Source organism: Triplophysa rosa, linkage group LG16 (assembly GCF_024868665.1).
Source record: "Triplophysa rosa linkage group LG16, Trosa_1v2, whole genome shotgun sequence".
NCBI classification, from domain to species: domain Eukaryota; kingdom Metazoa; phylum Chordata; class Actinopteri; order Cypriniformes; family Nemacheilidae; genus Triplophysa; species Triplophysa rosa.
In genome coordinates this window covers 13,351,383-13,371,822 of record NC_079905.1, presented here as the reverse complement: position 1 = coordinate 13,371,822, position 20,440 = coordinate 13,351,383, and the positions used below count along the sequence as shown (strand labels likewise).

General features: G+C 38.2%; 1 protein-coding gene across 1 annotated transcript; it reads right to left on the bottom strand.

The window, feature by feature from the left end:
* Window positions 1-799: 799 nt before the first annotated feature.
* lg16h18orf21 (linkage group 16 C18orf21 homolog) lies at window positions 800-20,252 on the bottom strand. Its single transcript, XM_057354292.1, has 5 exons — window positions 20,003-20,252; window positions 9,966-9,985; window positions 9,365-9,564; window positions 1,655-1,839; window positions 800-1,579 (listed from the first exon to the last, which is right to left on the bottom strand). The coding sequence occupies exons 1-5, from the start codon at window positions 20,086-20,088 to the stop codon at window positions 1,447-1,449; spliced, it is 624 nt and encodes a 207-aa protein (XP_057210275.1). The 5' UTR covers window positions 20,089-20,252; the 3' UTR covers window positions 800-1,446.
* Window positions 20,253-20,440: the final 188 nt, after the last annotated feature.

The window sequence follows — 20,440 nt, the reverse complement described above, 5'->3', positions numbered from 1 at the left end:
TCCCAGATAACCTCTCAAAAATCATTTTGACAGGATTTTTTTTGACAAATTAAATATATCTTTTAATAACATATATGGCATTATATTGATAAATAATTAAAACAAATTGCCTGTTCGTGACATTTGAACATCGTTTAAAATCGAAAGTAAACGGCTTTTCCCTAGCGGAAGATCTGCATTCGGTAAAAATGAGCTTAAAAATATTTCAAATTCACATTTCATGTCCTGTTTTTCTCTCATGTGGCAACAGCTTCGCGTCGGGTCCCGATCACACTGTTGGGGCTTATTTCTGCGATAACAACCAGCTGCCTGTACATTATCCCTTATTTAATATATTAAGATTTTTTGTTATAATTAATATAATTTACATGTAATACATATATTGTATTGTCATACATACATGCATTACTTGTTGTAAGCTTCAGGGTATGTGCGATAATATTGAGGACTTTGTGAAATACTAATTATACAACCTCACACCACACTATTAACACCATTATAAGCAACAAGACAGTGCAGTAACATTCGTTTTTATTTTTATATATACTGTATTTGCGTGCCATTCAGCACATCGTTTATATCTGCACTCGTCTATGTCTGTTGTATGTGTTTTAATGTTTGTGTGCGACTACTGAAGAGACCAAATGTTAATAACAAATTAATAAAAAAAAATAAAAAATTATGAGAGTGTGATGTATAATGTAAAAGACCTTAGAATTATATTGTGATTTGATCACCTCCTGCAATACCTTGTGGTTTTTCTCAGATCTAAAAAAAATAAAACAGATATATATAGTGTACCAAGAGTTTACATTTATTGAAAATATTCCATGACAAAAACGTTTTTTTTCAATTGCATTGTGAAGAAGACACAGAATTAACAAAGAAGCTAACTATCTTTGGTCTTTGCTTGTAAAGGCAAATAGCCCATCAAAATGTAAACAACCAGAAAACCGAGCCCCGTTCTTCTTTTCAGTGTGTAAACTAGTGTAAAGACTATACCTCTTTCAATACAAAATTGTAGCAGTGATTCAAAAGTACGGCTGTGGATACAAATGTGTGAAAAAATAAAGTGTATAAGATTAACATGAACCATACAACACATAAAAAAAGAATAAAAAAAGAGACATCGTGGAAATAATTGGCAAACATTTTAAAGTCAAAACATAGGTCTGCAGCACAAGTGATAACCCCCTTAAATATGCACTTGACCACCAGAATCCAGAGATAGACACTCAACATAAGGAAGAAAGACCTTCTCTTTAATATATCTGTTAGTGCCTAAATGAGCTTGATAAACCAGGCTATAGTGACACCTCCACCAGGTGGCGTAATAACATATGAAAAAGTGAGTGATCTCCAGCTATATCCACCTGGATGCTCCAGATTTCATTGTAGACCAACTCAAAGTGGGCCAGAGCCTCTTCTCTAACAGCTCTGAGATCTTCAGAGAGTGGACAGAAAGTCTTTCAGACCACCTTTCCTGCTCTGCTGTTTATCCTCCAGCGTAAGGAGCTTCTTGAGTCGAGCAAAAGGTGACGACTTCGACGATGAAGAGCTGGTGTTTGAGGACACTGACCTGTGGAGACAATAGTCACCTTACAAAAATGTTTTGATAACAAATGATGTCAGTAGATCTCTAAGAGTAGCCTACCTAGGCGTTTTGCTCGGTGTTTGGTCTGAAAAAGCAGATTTTGGAGTCGCTCTTTTAGCCGACTGCGGAGTCCTGTTTTTGCTCGCACTCCACGGGGTGCCGCGGCTCTTCGACGGAGTAGCCAAAATTTCCCTGTTGGTTCCCGGTAGTCTGGACAATTTATCACAGGTGTAGCAAGTGGCCATCTAGGACAAGACATAAAACAAGTTAAATTAGTTTTTTGAAAAGAAAATCGTGTCTTCGTTTACTCACCCTCAAATTGTTCCAACACAGTTTTTAAAATTCTTTGATCTGTTGAACGCAAAAGAAGATATTTTGAAGAATGTGGGGCACCATTGACTACCATAGCGGTTTTCTTCCCTACTATGGTAGTCAATGGTGCCCCAGAACTGTTTTTTTACAATCTTTGAAATATCTTTCTTTGTGTTCAGCAGAATAACAAAAATTATACAGGTTTGGAACAACCCGAGGGTGCGTAAATGATGACAGAAGTTTCATTTTTGGGTGAACCGTCTCTTTAAATCATATATAAATGTTTGCTAATGCGGTTTCATTGATAACGTTGTGACTGTTTTTCAGGTTTAAAAGCTTTTAAAAGAAAATCTGAATAACCACCCCTCGAGCAGAGAATCTCACATCTCAACGGCTTACAGATCTTAACAGATGTCCCATAAACAATCAAATAAAATATCTCAATATGTGGTCACCAGAGCATCTCACAAACAAGTTATTCAGGCTCACAGTTTGCAAAGACATCCAAGTTAATTGTCCAATATTTACACAATGACTCAACATGAACCTCACAAGAGCTGCAACAATACATCCAAATAAAAATACACACAAAACACACACAAGTTACTAAACCAAGCCTGTTGCTTTGGTTACAATCTTGTGCTTAAATTTCATACAATGATGTTTTGACAGGTATCTCACACATCACATACGAACGTGAGCTCTATTTACAGCAGACACGCAATGTAAACTGCCAGAGACAAGCGCTAATTTAAGCCCACCAACCAGTGTGTTACAACTTTATACACACTTTATAATAATATACATTATTACACTTCCCAATATACTTCCTAATATTCATATTTAGTGCTTTGACAACATTGGTTTTTCAATGACTGATTTTCAAATTATTACATTTGGCTTCATACAATCCTGCCTATGTGGTTACAACTTTATATTTTTTGTAAATAATATGAATCAATAAAACAAAAGGCTGTGCACAAACTGAAAAATGATTTAATTTACATTTTTGACAAAAAAATCAACTCACCGACACAAAGGTAGCCATTGCTTTTTGAGGGTAACTGGTGGCTAAGCTGAAATACGGATGATTTGAGATGATCCAGTCATACAGGTGGAAGTAACTATGTTTACTACAGCACCCTTCATGTCTGAAGATATAAAGAGCACTGATAGCCAATCAACTACTGCGAGGGCGGAGTCTGAATGACTCATTCTTGACCCCCATTGGTTGTCAAATTACGCTCGGTAATTTCCTAGCAATCCCTTATGAAATTCCACAGATACGTAGAGATAAACAAAATATTTATTAACACTGTTGAAATGCTTTCAAATAGTACCAAGAAATTAAATGTGGACTTGAAGTTCAAATGATGCACAGATAAGTTTTTCTGGTAAGAACATTTTGCCAATGTATTTGATACGACTTCCATTTATCATCTCCAAACCCTTCTTGTTTAAAGTGATAGTTCACCCAAAAATCTAAATTCTGTCAGCATTTATTCACCCTCATGTCATTTAAAACCTGCATGCGACTTTGTTTCTCTGGAACACAAAAGAAGATATTTTGAGAAATGTCTCAGTGGTTTTGTGTCCATACAATGGAAGTCAATGGGGGCCAAACCTGTCACACAGGTTTGGAATGACATAAGGATGAACAACTATACCTTTAATCTTTACCTAAAAAATACAGTCGTGGCTAAAAGTATTGGCAGTGACAAAGTTTGTGCTTTGCAAAGTTTGCAGCTTCTGTATTTGTAGATTACTTTTCCACATGTGTCTATGGTATACTGGATATCTTAAGTTACCATATCTTAAGTTTTAAAGGCGCAAAATCATAGTTTATGCAAAGAGTCAATTTTTTAAATGTTGGGCCTTGTTTTTCATAACCTCTGCAATTCGCTCTGGTATGCTGGATATATTCTGGGTCAAATCTTGACTGATGGCGAACCTTTCTTGCCTTATTAGTGCTCGGAGATGATTGCGATTTTGGGGCTTCTGCTTGTCAACTCACTTTTTGAGGACTGACCACAGGTTCTCTTTACGGGATTGACATCTGGGGAGTTGCTTTTTTTTCAATTATTTAAAATGCATCGGATCACTCTGCATAATAATATTTAAACAATGTGAATGAACACAACAACAGTTTAAGCAGAAACTTTGCAAACCGCAGCATTTATGTTACTGCCAATACTTTTGGCCACGACTGTCTCTCTTGGAGGTTAAACGTATCAGTTTCCTATACTTCTAGCTTTGAGAAAACAAGATACCAGAACTACAGCGTATATACAAAACACCACATACCACTTAAGCACTATTTAAAAAGTTAAGTGCTTCTCCATATAAAGACAATAACCTCTGTTACATCCCTTAATCTCCATCACACAGCTCAGTCATTAAATAGCCTATTCTCCATGATAAAAATCTGCCCATTAAACAGGGCCATAAACAACTATTAATGCATCTTTGGGACAAACAATATGAGAGATAAGAGTGGACTAAGGGGCAGATGAAAGAAACATTCGTCTCATTCTTCTCCAATCATACGTCTCAGTCAAAGTACATCAAACTCCAATTGCGCACACAAAAACACAATTTTTGCTTTTTTATTCCTATAAGACCTGGCAAAACATCTGAAAGACAACCTAGCTCAGTTGCAGAAATCATTTGTGGTAATGACAACCTCATGATAAATTTAAAAAGTAAACCTAACATATGGTTTGGTGTTGTTGAAATGTTTTTTGAGCCTTGCTGACAGGTCTATGACGTTGGGACACACTGTTTAGTAAAGTACACCATTTTTCATCTGGGTTAAAAACTAGTATGTAGGGACATACATATTAAATAGCGTTTAATATGTGTTCTGTATTAATGATCAGCATAGCACAGATGTTGTCAGCAGAGTTTAAGCTGCATTTAATCCGGAACATTCTTTTAAGCAGCCGAAGCACATGCTAAATTGGCTGGAGGTCAGGTGCACAGGACGCTCTCCGATGACTAACACAAGTCGTGTGCGTGTTGAGCGATGACTGGTGCAGAGCTTTGATGATCATCTTCCCCGTTCTACAAATTCCATGTAAACACAATTACGCACCGGCATCTCTTGAGACTGTCAATAACACAAACATCAAACAGCCGAACATCCCAAGACATCTCATCCGGAGCATTTCAATATGGCTGTGCGAATTCATGAGCTTTTTTCAAAGATGGTGAAAAACTCTGAGACTGCCTTGCGAGAGATTGAAGCAATCATTCAACAGCAGCTGTTGATGTCGAGACAGTAAATAAATAGGAATAGCAAAACAGAACACTCCTGTTCTGAGATAAATGTGATGCAGACTGAGCTGTCTTGCATTCAATGTCAATACTGATGGATTCTATTACATCTTGGACTTTACTCAAAGCCAGAGATCACAAGTAAGCATGCATGTAAATAATATGAATTTCATGAATTGGTATGTTCCACTTTTGATATCCGTAACTTTAGCCTCAATATCGCCACTTCTGTTGGTCAAACGATGTCAAACGAATGTTTCTCACAAAATTGTGCCAAAGAACCTATAATTTATTATTTTTAGGTTACCGTTGTGAATCGCGGTAGAGAATTTTTTTCTACTTGCGCAATGAGTGATTTTTAACCAAAAAAGCATGTTTGTATAATTCTTTTATATAATTTCTATTGCATTTATATTACAATACAAAATTACATAAACATGTTTTGTTTTTCAAAATGAATTGAAAGTGTATTTATAATTATTTTATATAATTTTATTGCATTAAAAATTATTCAATTATTAAAGGGGTCATATGGCGCGAACACGTCTTTTTCTGTGTCTTTGGTGTTATAAGTTGCCCATGCATGTATTAGACACGTAAAATTGCAAAAATTTAAGTGCCGGAACAACAGATGCATTCTATCTAAAAGCGAATGCTCACCCAGACCTGCCTGAAGCGCCTCGTGTAACCACACCCCCACAAATCTATGTCAGTTGGTGGTATGATTTGACTAAGACCGCCCAAATGTATACGCAAGTAAGGTGGCGTACCTGTCAGTACAATTGCTTTGGAACCTGATGTTCCAAATATGGTAAGAGGCGTTACATTTCTGTCACTACGCACTGGTTAACTGGCCAATCATAGCACACCTCGCTTTTCAGAGCGATGAGCTTTGTAAAAAATCAGCGCGTTTCAGAGAGGCGGAGCAAAGAGGAGATACAAACATGCACGGTATGTGGAAAATACAGCGTTTTTAAACCTTAAATTGTGTATATGCATTGCATTACATCTAAAACAAACCATAATAATAGTTTTAGTCGTGTCATATGACCCCTTTAACAACTGCAAAATTGTGTATTTTGATTAAAAAGAATACACAACTAGAGGTTTTGTAAATGCCATTGACGAGTGACTTAAACCGGCTTTTACAGATCCATCCCTCACTTCCTAACCATTTACTAACACTTTCTCTCTCACACACATCAATCTGGCAGACAGGCTCTTTGTTTTCTATTAATAGGTGAGACTCCTGAAATACCCTCATCTAGACTGTCTGTTTGACCTTGCTGCTGAGATTCATACTAGCACAGCTGTCCTTGATACACAAGCCTGGCCAGCAATGTGTGTGTGTGTGTGTGTGTTGAGCTATTGATATGTGAAAACCCATCTTTTCAGGGCGATCGATCTGCGGTACGCCCATCCCCTCCGATCAAACAGGGAAAAGCTACAACACTGACTGTTTCCCAAAGGGGAAAGAGTCTGTCACACACACTGTGCATCAAATGCAGGTTGGAATAAGTCAAGGTTCGTTGGCACAGAAGCATCCCAAAATGGCCAAAGATGCACCTATAACAGAGTCTTCTCATGGAAACGGATTATTCTTAAAATGAAAACAACAGAGGAATAATGATGATGTGTTAATGCATGTATATTTTTATCAGGGAAGCTTAAACTGATTTTAATCCAGTTTTGGCAAACCGGTACAGAAGAAAATGCTTCAAACACCTTGCTAAAGACCCAGCGGAGCTGTCACAAGCCAACAGCATGTCAAGCATTTCCACATCGACAGCCTGGGAGACTCTGACTAATTCAAAGTTCAAGGCCAATAACCAATAAGCAACCCCACGGGCCTCATTCAACCCGAACGTGACTACTCACACTGAATGAGGATTTTTACAAATAGCCAATAACGAATTTACAAAAAATGATCAATTTGTGAATCAATTACAGATTCATAAATAAGAACCGACTCATTAGATTCATTAAAAAGAACCAACTCATTCGCTAACATAAAAACATTCCTGGCAGTCGTAATTAAATATTTTAGCGAAAAAATATAACTAAAAGCTTTATTCACTTAATGTGAGTAATAAAAAGTCTTCTAATATAACAGAAACGATAAAAACATGATATTTGTGTGACTGAACTATTAAGACAAACAGAGAAACGTGATATTACATGTCATGACATCTGTAAAAGAGATCACTGCCTAATAAATCCTCTAGTGCTAGCAATGCCAAGGTCATGTGTTTGATTCCCTGGAACATAGATGAGAAAATATATGAGCTCTTTAAATTGCTTTGAATGAAATGTTAATGTAATCCAAACACGTCCTGCCCTCTCGGCTAACACTGTCTCCTGCATTGACTTGTGAGAAAACAAGCAAGCTAATAGCAATGAACCTTTCTGAACCCTTCCTCTCCATCAAGTTCATTCGTCTTGCCAAAATCTTCCTCGCCCGCACAGAAACGAACGCTAGCAATGTGTGCCGTATCTAGCAAACTAACACCTACTTCAACCCCCACCCCACAACCACAGACCTTTGCAGTATCACTAACACACAGCTATGCATCAGTGCAAAACCGCACGTAGACCAACATAAGGGTGCTTTTGAGGGTTAAACAACAAGTATTTTACTATACACCACAGATTGATTGCTACATTGGTGTCAGAAGTTGCAATGATGAAAAAACATTTCCAATTTACATCATTTATGTTAACTCAACACATTTTGTCCCAATATAATTGATCATGTTTAAGTATCAAAATTGATCTAGTCAAACTGGGACTACATGATTGATTTGTCATGCTGTGTAAAAAAATAGAATCATTAAAACTAGCCAGATTTCAAGTTCCCAGCATGGTTTGCGTGCAGTGCTTACATTAGGTGTTATTATATGTTATTATAAGTATAATTATATGCGTTTTCTTTAAATAGAAAGACTTTTGAGTGTCTAATGTCCTTTTTTCTTGGTGATTTAGAAGAGTTTGTTATATTTTGGAGTTTTGTGGTTACCGTGGTTCAGAAGAGCTTGTTCTTATTTTCAAACTGTAATTTCCTAACAAAAGTTATGTTAACAATGTCTCAGAAAAGAAAAAATAAGTTTTAAAACAAACTAAAAATATTTGAGTTAAGTACAACCGATGTAAAAAAAATTATCTTAATCCGACAGATTTTTTCAGCGTGGGTCTTAAAGGTGAGGTGTGTGACATTTGAGGATCTATTGACAGAAATGCAATTTTATATACATAACTACGTCTTCAGAGGTGTATAAAGACCTTACATAATGAAGCGTTATGTTTTTATTAGTTTAGAATGAGCTATTTCTGTCTACATACACCACAGGTCCCCTTACATGGAATTCACCATGTTGTTTCTACAGTAGCCCTAAACGGACAAACTGCTCTACAGAGCGCGTTTTGTTAATACATCATCTCCTTCGGCAACGTATCGAAAACGTGATGTCATCTTAGTCCTGTGTCAGCCACCATTGTACTTCGAAAGGGAGGGGCGAGCCCTATTTGCCGCTAAAATCTCCACATTGCTCCTTTAAAGGGATAGTTCGCCCCAAAAAGTGAAAATTCCAAGTTGTTATTCCAAACCTGTATAAGTTACTTTGTTTTGTTGAACACAAAAGACAACATTTAGGAGAAATTTGACAGAATTTTTAATTTTGGGTGAACTATCCATTTATCCCTTTTTTGGGTTCAAAATAAAAGTCATCTGAGGATAAACAAATGATCAAAAAATAAATGCTTGTGTCTGATGAATGTCTTTCTGCCAAATACTTAATCTATTATCTATATCAAATCTGAAACTGTTAAAGTGTTTGACAGGCTGTCCTGCAGTCCTCCAGAGGCTATCAGTACTTTACATACCAATCTTAGAGGAAAGTCAATGGGAACTGCCTGTAGGGCAACATCAATGATTCTGTTCCTACCTATCAAAGGCAGAGGAGCCACCACAACACTTGTGCATGAGACTCCATTTCTTTTAAATGTCTATTCCCAGTTCTTACCATTGCCCACAGTATTACTGTATATACGTCATATGTATGAACATGAGGTTTGTCTGGTTTATATTTATCTATCTAATCTCAAGTACTTAGGACATGTTGCAGACAGGCATTATGATAGAACTCAGAAATGCACATTTAGCCCTACATGTGAAATTGACCTCACCAGAGCATTAGTGGCCCTTTTAAACTTCTGGAGCACTACAGTCTCTTCTCTGCTGAGTCTCTTTCCCATCGACTGCCGCTTCAGAAGCCTTCTGATCCGCGCCGTGGGCTTCCGCTTGGGCCGCAGACGCACCCGATGGTTATCCGGCAGTCGCCATTGGTAACAGAACGGGCAGAGCATAGAATCCGGCAGGGCGGCAGCTGGCGTGAAGAGAAAAACATAGTGGAGGTTTTGGGCACGGCAACTAGTTCAAATAAAACCGCTGATGTTATGCTCTATTCTAAGGACCGTTAGGTATTTCATTTGTCTTGGACTAAAGATCAGACAACTTTTCCAATATGTGGTCATCGCAGCCTGCCGTCGGCCTGCCTTTGAGCTTGAGGCTGTAGATTCTAGTTTCACGTTAGGAAATGCGGATGGCATTATTGGGTTTAACTTTGGTTTAGTTTAGCGTTTCTTTTTTAAACCTGAGTTCTATTCTGTCGCCTGTGTGGTGTTTTTATAAACTAGGGAGCTAGGGAAGAGAATGGGCCTTAACTAAAATAACCAATTAATAATGACAAAGAGGTTTATTAATATGAATAACATACACATAACTTACCATTTCTCTGATGTCGTCTCCTGTAAATAAAAAAAAAGAGTTAATCTTTAAATCTCATACGTTAAAAGAACTACACTTTCAGATGTTCAGCTAATGAATAATTTATAAGTTCGGCAGATGTCTTGCTCTCAGCTGATAAAGTTTGTTTATACCTTGCGGGTTCCTACATAGTACACAAGAAAAAAATACTGGAAGAGGTTATAAATAAACACAACATTCCTGTATTTATTTATATACCAATGCTGCTTTCTGGAATATCCTGTCAAATGTTGAAAACCGTATACCTTTAAACCCCAGAGGCAGGCAAAATACAGGGGTTGAAATACTGTCCATCACATCAGCATCCTTAACTCATGATCATAGCTTGCTTACTTAAAGACTTTAATTTCCCCTGAGACATAGTGTGTATGTTCTCTATTTTGGAACACGATGCTGTTTTGGCTAGCTCCATTTAATCTTTATAATCCATTCCAAAATTGCTTCACATGGTCAGTGTTACGTGTGTGTTAAAAGGGACGGGTTGGTATTGTTGTCATGCACTGAGTCACATCTGACAATGTTTGTAATGCCACAGCGGATGATTCACAGCATGCCATAGAGCCTGGAACAGACATCATGGTCTCTATGAGAGCACATAGAGCCATCATATGGGTGGTGATGAAGTACATTTAGAGGGAAATCTTTTCTTTCTTCCTGCCGCCAGCAGCTGAATTTATGCCTTAAAACTAGGGGTGTAACGGTTCAAATTACTCACGGTTCGGTTTGTCACGGTTTTAGGGTCACGGTTTCGGTTCAGTTCGGTTTGTGCTATGTTCAGGGAAAAGGGACTACTGACAAATAAAAGTAAGAACAAATAATCAAGCTACAAGTAACAGCACCAATAAAACAATAAGATACTGTATATATACACCTTTTAAGGTACAAACCCGATTCCAAAAAAGTTGGGACACTGTACAAATTGTGAATAAAAACAGAATGCAATGATGTGGAAGTTTCAAATTTCAATATTTTATTCAGAATACAACATAGATGACATATCAAATGTTTAAACTGAGAGAATGTATCATTTTAAGGGAAAAATAAGTTGATTTTAAATTTCATGGCATCAACACATCTCAAAAAAGTTGGGACAAGGCCATGTTTACCACTGTGTGGCATCCCCTCTTCTTTTTATAACAGTCTGCAAACGTCTGGGGACTGAGGAGACAAGTTGCTCAAGTTTAGGAATAGGAATGTTGTCCCATTCTTGTCTAATACAGGCTTCTAGTTGCTCGACTGTCTTAGGTCTTCTTTGTCGCATCTTCCTCTTTATGATGCGCCAAATGTTTTCTATGGGTGAAAGATCTGGACTGCAGGCTGGCCATTTCAGTACCCGGATCCTTCTTCTACGCAGCCATGATGTTGTAATTGATGCAGTATGTGGTCTGGCATTGTCATGTTGGAAAATGCAAGGTCTTCCCTGAAAGAGACGACGTCTGGATGGAGCATATGTTTTTCTAGAACTTGGATATACCTTTCAGCATTGATGGTGCCTTTCCAGATGTGTAAGCTGCCCATGCCACACGCACTCATGCAACCCCATACCATCAGAGATGCAGGCTTCTGAACTGAGCGCTGATAACAACTTGGGTTGTCCTTGTCCTCTTTAGTCCGGATGACATGGCGTCCCAGTTTTCCAAAAAGAACTTCAAATTTTGATTCGTCTGACCACAGAACAGTTTTCCACTTTGCCACAGTCCATTTTAATGAGCCTTGGCCCAGAGAAAACGCCTGCGCTTCTGGATCATGTTTAGATATGGCTTCTTTTTTGACCTATAGAGTTTTAGCCGGCAACGGCGAATGGCACGGTGGATTGTGTTCACCGACAATGTTTTCTGGAAGTATTCCTGAGCCCATGTTGTGATTTCCATTACAGTAGCATTCCTGTATGTGATGCAGTGCCGTCTAAGGGCCCGAAGATCACGGGCATCCAGTATGGTTTTCCGGCCTTGACCCTTACGCACAGAGATTGTTCCAGATTCTCTGAATCTTTGGATGATATTATGCACTGTAGATGATGATAACTTCAAACTCTTTGCAATTTTTCTCTGAGAAACTCCTTTCTGATATTGCTCCACTATTTTTCGCCGCAGCATTGGGGGAATTGGTGATCCTCTGCCCATCTTGACTTCTGAGAGACACTGCCACTCTGAGAGGCTCTTTTTATACCCAATCATGTTGCCAATTGACCTAATAAGTTGCAAATTGGTCCTCCAGCTGTTCCTTATATGTACATTTAACTTTTCCGGCCTCTTATTGCTACCTGTCCCAACTTTTTTGGAATGTGTAGCTCTCATGAAATCCAAAATGAGCCAATATTTGGCATGACATTTCAAAATGTCTCACTTTCAACATTGATATGTTATCTATATTCTATTGTGAATAAAATATAAGTTTATGAGATTCGTAAATTATTGCATTCCTTTTTTATTCACAATTTGTACAGTGTCCCAACTTTTTTGGAATCGGGTTTGTAGAAATGGATTAAAGTAATCAAATAAAACATAACATTGCATATGTACAAATGAAATAAAGATGAATCATAATTGAAGTTACAGAAGCTATTGAGTCACAAGCCGTGAGTGATTTCCTTGACTTTTAACAGACAGCAGGAATATGCTGCTGTCGCTTTAAGAGGAATGAAACAGATCCAGTTCACTGATACTGTACACATGTGGTGTTTTTCTTCTGTTTCGTCCGTTCACTTAAGACATAACCTACTATGTTTGTTAAGATACTGGACAAGAGGGGCATGTTGACCTACTTCGTGTGTGAATCTGTCCGTTTAAGCGCTTCAAAGACAACTCAATATTTGTGCCATGTCTGAGACTTTCCTTGTGCGCGCTTCGGATCTTCTCACAGCGCGCAAGCGAGTTTTCTTCTGCATCATCTTGCACTTAAATGTTTAATTGGCAAGACTTGAATGAGTGTAGTTTAAACAGCAACATGTGCTGGTCAGGTCTCACCTGCGCTCGCGCGCTCACAACACCCGGGTGATGAAGCAGAAATGACTGTACAGCATACGTCAATCCTATTGAAATGTGTCTACGTTATTTGATTTGTTGTAGGTATTAAATGTGTATCCATCGACAAACATACATTAGCTGAACTTTTCAGTCTGTTTTACGCATTATAATTTTAACGAACCATATTATACAGTTGTGCTCAAAAGTTTACACACCCCTTGCAGAATCTGGAAAAAGCTGAAACTTTTGGAAAAATAAGAGGAATTTTGAAAATGAAGGTTTATTTTTAATTTAGTCCTGCCCTGAGCAAGTTATTTCACTAAAGAAATGTTAACATATAGTTCACACTAAAGAATAATAACAGAATTTCTAAAAATAGCCCAGGGCAAAAGTTTACACGCCCCTGATTCTTAATACTGTATGATGTTACCTAAACAATCAATGACAGTTTTTATGTTTAGTCATAGTTGTTTAAGGGTTTCTTGTTTGTCATGGGTCATTAGACTGTCTTCAAAACAATCACCCAGGTCCTCCACAATCTTTGCTTTTTCAGCATTTCTGGATATTTTACTGTATATGCTGAATAAAACGGAAGGAGGAGGCGAACGGCGAAATTTAACACAACTTTATCAAAAATAACAAAATTTAAGTTTGTGAACTGAACTAAGAGTTTGTCAGCTACAACTCAACTCAACTCAACTTTATTTATATAGCGCTTTTACAATTTTCATTGTTACAAAGCAGCTGACATGAGACACATTGACTACAAGCAAAACAATCAAAGTTGTACCTGCAAAAACAAGAAAAGGTTGAAAACACAGAAGACAGACACACCCACACACAAAACACTCCACACACACAACACGCACCAACACACACAGACACAGAGACACACACACACACGGATGCGCACGCACACACACACACACACACACACGTACGTACACAGACAAGTACGCACACACACACACGCTCAGTGAGAGCACACATTTAGGATAAAGGAAGGACATAAACACAAAACTTAACATATGTCCGGGCCGGTCCTCTCTCGTCAGCACTGTCGATTCCTCCTTTATGGTCCCAATCTCCTCCTGGGCGATGCGGACGGGCGACGCACAGCTGATTTCCATTATCACTCACCCACCGGCCCGCCCACGGATCCCGTCCCGCCTTCCTCGCCACAATTACTCATGTCCAGCAGTACTGTATGATGTTGAGACTCCTCTTTTTACATTGAGGACAATCAAGAGACTCATACACAACTATTACAATAGATAGAAACATCCAGTGCTGCCACAAAGTCAACACGATTCATTTAAAGTCAGGTGGGTGTAAACCTCTGAAAATGGTTTTGGTGTAAATTGTTATTGTTTCATTTATACATCTTATTTTTTCATTTACTAATGCCCTTCAGAAGATTTAAAAATACATAAATGTTTTTCAGGAAATGAAATATATTTTTTTACACCAAAACCATTTTCAGAGGTTTACACCCACCTGACTTTAAATGAATCGTGTTGACTTTGTGGGTATATTATATTATATATTATAGATATATTTCTTTCTTTGTGCTCTGCAGAAAATATAAAGTCATACAGGATTGAAATGACAAGATGTTGAGTAAATGACTCATTTGAATGACTGAATTTATATTTTTGGTTGAACTATGCCTTTAAAGATGATAATCAAAAACTCAATACTGCATATATTTGCTTTTTTATCAAACATTATTTAAAAATGAACATAAAAAAAATTATGTTAGACAGATTTTTTGGATTCTAAATAAAAGAGATTTGAAGATAAACAAATAACTAAAAGCAATTTTTGTTTGTTTATTCGTTTTGTAATTTTTGTGTCCTATTTTATTTGCTGAATAAATTAAAAGATAATTATTATTATTTTGGGGGGGTTTGTATTAATAACAAGAAAAATGTGATGTGATGATGACTCTCACAGTAAACATTTGAGGATGTAATATAACAGCATGTCCTGTACACTGTAGTACTCTAATTAAAATAGTTTCCCTATTTAGGGTGTAGATCCTCTCGGATGCTCTTTGAACAAAGATAATCCACATTTAATTTACAATGTGCTGTCTCGGCAAGATTATATCAAAGTTGTGAGGCTGAGCTGAACTACAATGACTTGTACTGCAATAAAATAAAGAGAAAAACATCCTGTTCACCTCTAGCGTACACTAGTGACGTTAATGTAGTGCCTTACAATGACATCCGTGACAGGATGATTCACTCAAGAGGGTTTATTCATAGATGGTTTTTAAATCTATGGCTGTCGTGGCATGCATGACTTCAGTGAACTGATTCCGGTAAGTTACATGTATGCGAGTTGTGTGGCACTCTCTGTACAAGCAGAAGAGCAAAAAATGTGGACTGACACTTGAAACATGCAGCGTATTGACCATTAACAAAGGTTTACGACACATGATGCTGAACATGGCAAAATCATCTAAGGCTAAACTAAATTAGAGAACAATTTGAAGCAATATGGTACATAAATACAGTTTAATAAACCAGATAAATCACAGTAGGTTAAGAAGAATAATAGTCTAAAGTTTTCAGAACTTAAATAACAGCAAGAATGTGAATGACAGATGATCTTTCCAAGCCTCAATTTCCACATCACTATATTTTAAATTCCTCATTGACTTTCCATCACAGCTTTACTAGGTTCAGTAAATTGATCTAGCTGCTTTGGAAGTTAACAGATTCAAACTCACGTAATCTATTGACTGCACTTACTCCCTCTACATCTTTAAGTACAGCCTCAGGATAAGTAAGAAAGAATAATAATACTTTGTGTGTAATAAGAATGTGAGTAAAATTACTTCTTTACATAGTTCTTTCATAGTCTTAAAATAGTTCTGCTGTGCTCACCTTATTCACTACTAATAAAGAAGACAAAATATGATCACAGGATTGAAAGACCAACTATCATCCCTGTTGAATATCGGTCAATGTACTAATTGTAAGAGTGTGTGGTGGTCTCAGTACAGTAGTTTAGTGTTCGTTTTACTATAATGTAATACATAAAAGGATAGTTCACAAAACCCTGACCCTAGTGTCATTCCAAACCTGTATGACGTTCTTTTGTTTTGATGAATTTTGGTAACCAAACAACATTGGCCCCCTTTGACTTCTATAGACCCGTTTTGCGCCAACGTCACGCTTACGTCACGGCATTAGCTGGAGGCAAAACAAAGGGAAAACTGGAGGCGGCCAATACAAACCAGCACAGATTCGGCTACATAAGGAGTTTAAAATATCATCTTGTTGTGTTGTTTAGTGCCACAATCGACAGAATACAGTCTCCAATTTGATATTTTAACACATACATGTACCTTCTGCCATTGCCAAACAAATACACTGACGACAGCTGTAGTTAAACACAATAAAACGAGCAGACTGAACAAAACGATCATCAAAAATGCTTGCGTTTCACTTCATAACACTAAAGATTAAAAAACGACTGTCTTTTGTTGGTGTGGATTATGATTTGTGTCTAAAAACATCTTGCGTATGCCCAAATCAGAAACAGGGGAACAAGGTTATTTTTCACGTAGCGTTAGCTTTTGAACGCATAGGGTATGCTAGCTAATGTTGTTAGCTATACAACTAGCAGTTAACTGTTGGCCAGAAACTAAACAAAGGAAACGGTTTGTCATCTCTTTTACTTTAGTTGTCACAAGTGCAATAGTATAAAGGGAGAGGGAACACTGAGACGCTCATGTTATGTGTCAGGTTTGTGTTCAAGTAAATGCATTTGCTAACGTTTGCCACTGTTAGTACACGCAGGCATCTTTAGATTTATACGCTCTCAGTTTATCTTTACTATAGGCTTGGTTTCTCTGTCTGGTAGGTGTAGATGTCAGGCCACTTAACTTGAGGTAATCCTGTCAGTTCGTCCCTGGATCCATTGAGTGAGCACGTACAGGTCGATACGGTTCCTTGCGTTAAAGGAGTCATGAATTAAGACCTCAATTTTAACCCGAGCTTTTGTTATATAAGAGGGAATCGTATTCAAGCAAACATCCTGCAAGTGTCAGAACTGAAAACGCCCTTGTTACTGAAATTACAACTGTTATTGACACAAGGCCCAGCGAATGCCAGGACCTGGAATGCACCTATCTAGATAGGTTGAACACCGCCTCCACAGAAGAATATCAACGACTGCTTCTCTAGCCCCGCCCACTGGTTCGTGCATGACAGTACTGAAGTAACACAAGTTGCGTGGGACCAGATAGAGCGAGCAAGCAATAAACATGCTGTTAAAGATCGCAAAATATTGTGCAGTGCCTGGTTGTGGAAGAACACAGTCGTTGCATAACCTTCCTTTGGATTCCGACATTAGTAATGCGTGGTTGAAATTTATTTTTAAAGACGTTCCAGCTCACTTTGTTCGCTTCATTTCACCTCGGTTTCCTTTGTGAACAAGGCACAGGTCGACGCTGGATTTGCGCAGAGACTAAAATTAAAAGTAGTGCTGCTGTGCCGTCAATATTGGATCCGATAGGAATGGCGCAGCAATCTTATGTGAGTAAAACATATTTTTACCATGCGTCACTTGCTTTGTTAGAGATCGCTTGATATGCCCTGATAATAGCCCTATTCGCACGGGATTAGTATTACCTGGGGACCTCTAGTGATTTGTAATCATTGCAGAGGTTGTCTGTGATCTTAATCCCGTGCGAATTGGCCATGTCTGTAATTTGTAAAGTGAAAATTCACCCACAAATTACCAACCATATTGTGAACACCGAGGTCCTGTGATAATATAAATCCTAGGGATGGGCATGTCTGATCATATTTCATTTCGAGTACTGGACAGGTTTGAAAAACGAGTACTCGATTAACTGGGGGCGGGGCATTAGAGGGGGCGGGGCCTGTCCCCCATACCATGGTGACAATGAAAATATTTTAATTACAACACTGATACGAAAATTTATGTTAATAAAACTATAAGATTGAGTAAATATTGAATAAATTTTTGAATAATCTAACAATCAATGTTTTTGAAAACAAAGTAAACATTTAAAAGAAATATCAGCGTGAGATGAAACGTCATCTCTGCCCTGTCACATTTCTGTCTGTCAGTGTCTGACGGTAAAGTCTCTTATGCTCGTCTGACAAGTCTGTCTGATAGTAGTGGTCTCACCTGACATTTTGTCTCCAAATATACTGGTGCGGAGCAGGGTGAGCGTTTTTAATCCATTCAACTTCTTATGAACTTCAGCGCACGTTCACGTGGCGCTCGCGGAGAAGAGGAATACTCGCTTTGCTCCGCGAGCGCAACGCGAGTTCAGCTTCCATGGGAATGGATTGAAAACGCTCGCCCTGCCCGCGAGCGGCGCGAATACAACAAACAGAAATTCTGTGCACACTGGATGCAGCGCAAAGAGACGCAACAAACGTCCAGTTTCTTTTTGCTTTCGCCATGTTGCATCGCGCCGCTCGCGTGCGGTGTAACGTTAGACAGAGTGTAAGATGATAACGGATCAAACTTGTAGTAGATTTGTATGTTTTGTATGCTGCTTGGCGCCGTACATTTTGCACTAGACTGTATTTTCGTCAAGTTTATAAAAGTGAAACCAAGCATCGCTGTGCGCTATCAATATGCCCTTCTGTGCTCCGGACTTGACTCTGGACCGAAAACTCTAACAACGCAACAATCAAATTTCTGGGCACAACCCGAAATGCCAGCATAACCAATCAGAAAGAAAGAAAATAATTAAAAACTGTATTTAAACCCCCAATCGATCATTGTTTTCACTATCGATCGTCGCTGTCGCGTTCGAGTACTCGAGTAATCGAGTACTCGTGCCCATCCCTAATAAGTCCCGTGCGAATCGGCATCTCTGTGATTTGGCAGGCTCATATATCATTTTTCAAGGTTTTATCCAAATAATGGAGGCTGTTTTGAAGTGTTTTGATATTATTTCGGGTGCTGGGTCATATCCATACCTGCCAACACTGTCGTTTTGGCCAGGAGGCTCCCGTTTGTTTATTTATTATGGAAACTTTCGTAACATTTGAGACCTGCGATCGTGGTGATCTTTTGTCTGGTTCGCGATCACGGGTCTTAAATGCTGACAGGTACGGTCATATATCATTAAACACCATACAACTATAGGCTATACAAACTATACGCAAAGCCTTGCCATCACATCCGGGAAATAAATCAGTAAATTTGATCGAGGTCCCCAGATAATACTAATCCCGTGTGAATATGTTACGTGTCTAACCAAATTCACAGAAGGCTCCAACTAAGTTTACTATGAAAACTGCTATCCAATCATAGCAGGGGGCGTTTACTTCCAAGTCTTCAATCCGGCACGTCCATTAAAACCGAGCGTTTGTCAAGCCGGCCTCAAAACCCGGGTAGAAAATAGCCTATTAATTATTGATTTTGATGTTTTTTAATGTAAAAACCACGCGAACGTCACAAGTAGACATCATACAACAGTATAAAACAATAGAAAAAAGGCCAGTTCATGACACCTTTAAAGTTAACTTTTTCAAAATCAATCGCGGTCCTAGACTGTGAGCAACCTTACATGTTCAAATATACTTAGATTTTTTTCTAGTCATTGTCAAAAAGCAAGCAAACAAAAAATGCTACCTAGCATTAGTAATGCGGTGAGGGATCTTTCTGCCTCCATCTAAGCTCCGCCCACAAAAACGCGTCACAATGTTTACTAACAGTAAAGGCGTCTATTGTATGAACACAAAACCATGGAGACATTTAAAAAATAAAAAAATAAATAAAGAGTCATAAAGAGTCATATACAGGAACGACATGGGGTGAATGATGACTTGTTTTTTAGGTGAGCTATCCCTTTAAATAGTGTAACGGTACCTTGTAAAATGTAAATTAGGAATGGTCTGTCATCTCCTGGTGACTAAAAGCACTACAACAGAAACCATGCTGAGAATGAGCGAGATCAGCCAGTTCAACACAGTTCATGGCACGTGTAAAGTACATACGGTAAACAAACTGAAAAGAAATGGTACTTACATAAGAAAGCGCGATTGTTCTGGGCAGATGTCTTTGTAAATCAAAGAGGCATTTACTAAAAACTCGCGAGTTGTCGACTCGGCCATGGCTGCTTGAAAAACAAGGCGTCTAAATTCAAAACGTTACAAGTATAATGTATACTTTACTTATAGTGCAAAATGTTGTACATCTATGTTTTCTTGGTCTAACGTAACTACAGAAAAAGCGTGCCTGTATCCGTAGTCTGTTTCACTATTACCCACCATACACCGCGATGAGAACCAGGAATTATGGGAGTTAGAGTTTCTTTGCGATGCGCAACATATGACGTATTTTGTAGGCTAACCCGGAAGTAAGCGCCGGCGATGATTCTGTCTCGACCGAAAGCCGCCCTATGCATTTTTGCCTTAGACTTGGAAGATCGCAAAAAATAAGCTCTGTGATTAACAAAGGTTTATG

Coding starts and splice junctions, on each gene's coding strand:
- lg16h18orf21 (XM_057354292.1), bottom strand. CDS start 20,088: ATGGCCGAGTCGACAACTCGCGAGTTTTTAGTAAATGCCTCTTTGATT. Junction 9,986..20,002: donor GAACAATCGCGCTTTCTTAT/GTAAGTACCATT, acceptor TTTTATTTACAG/GAGACGACATCAGAGAAATG. Junction 9,565..9,965: donor GAGACGACATCAGAGAAATG/GTAAGTTATGTG, acceptor TCTTCACGCCAG/CTGCCGCCCTGCCGGATTCT.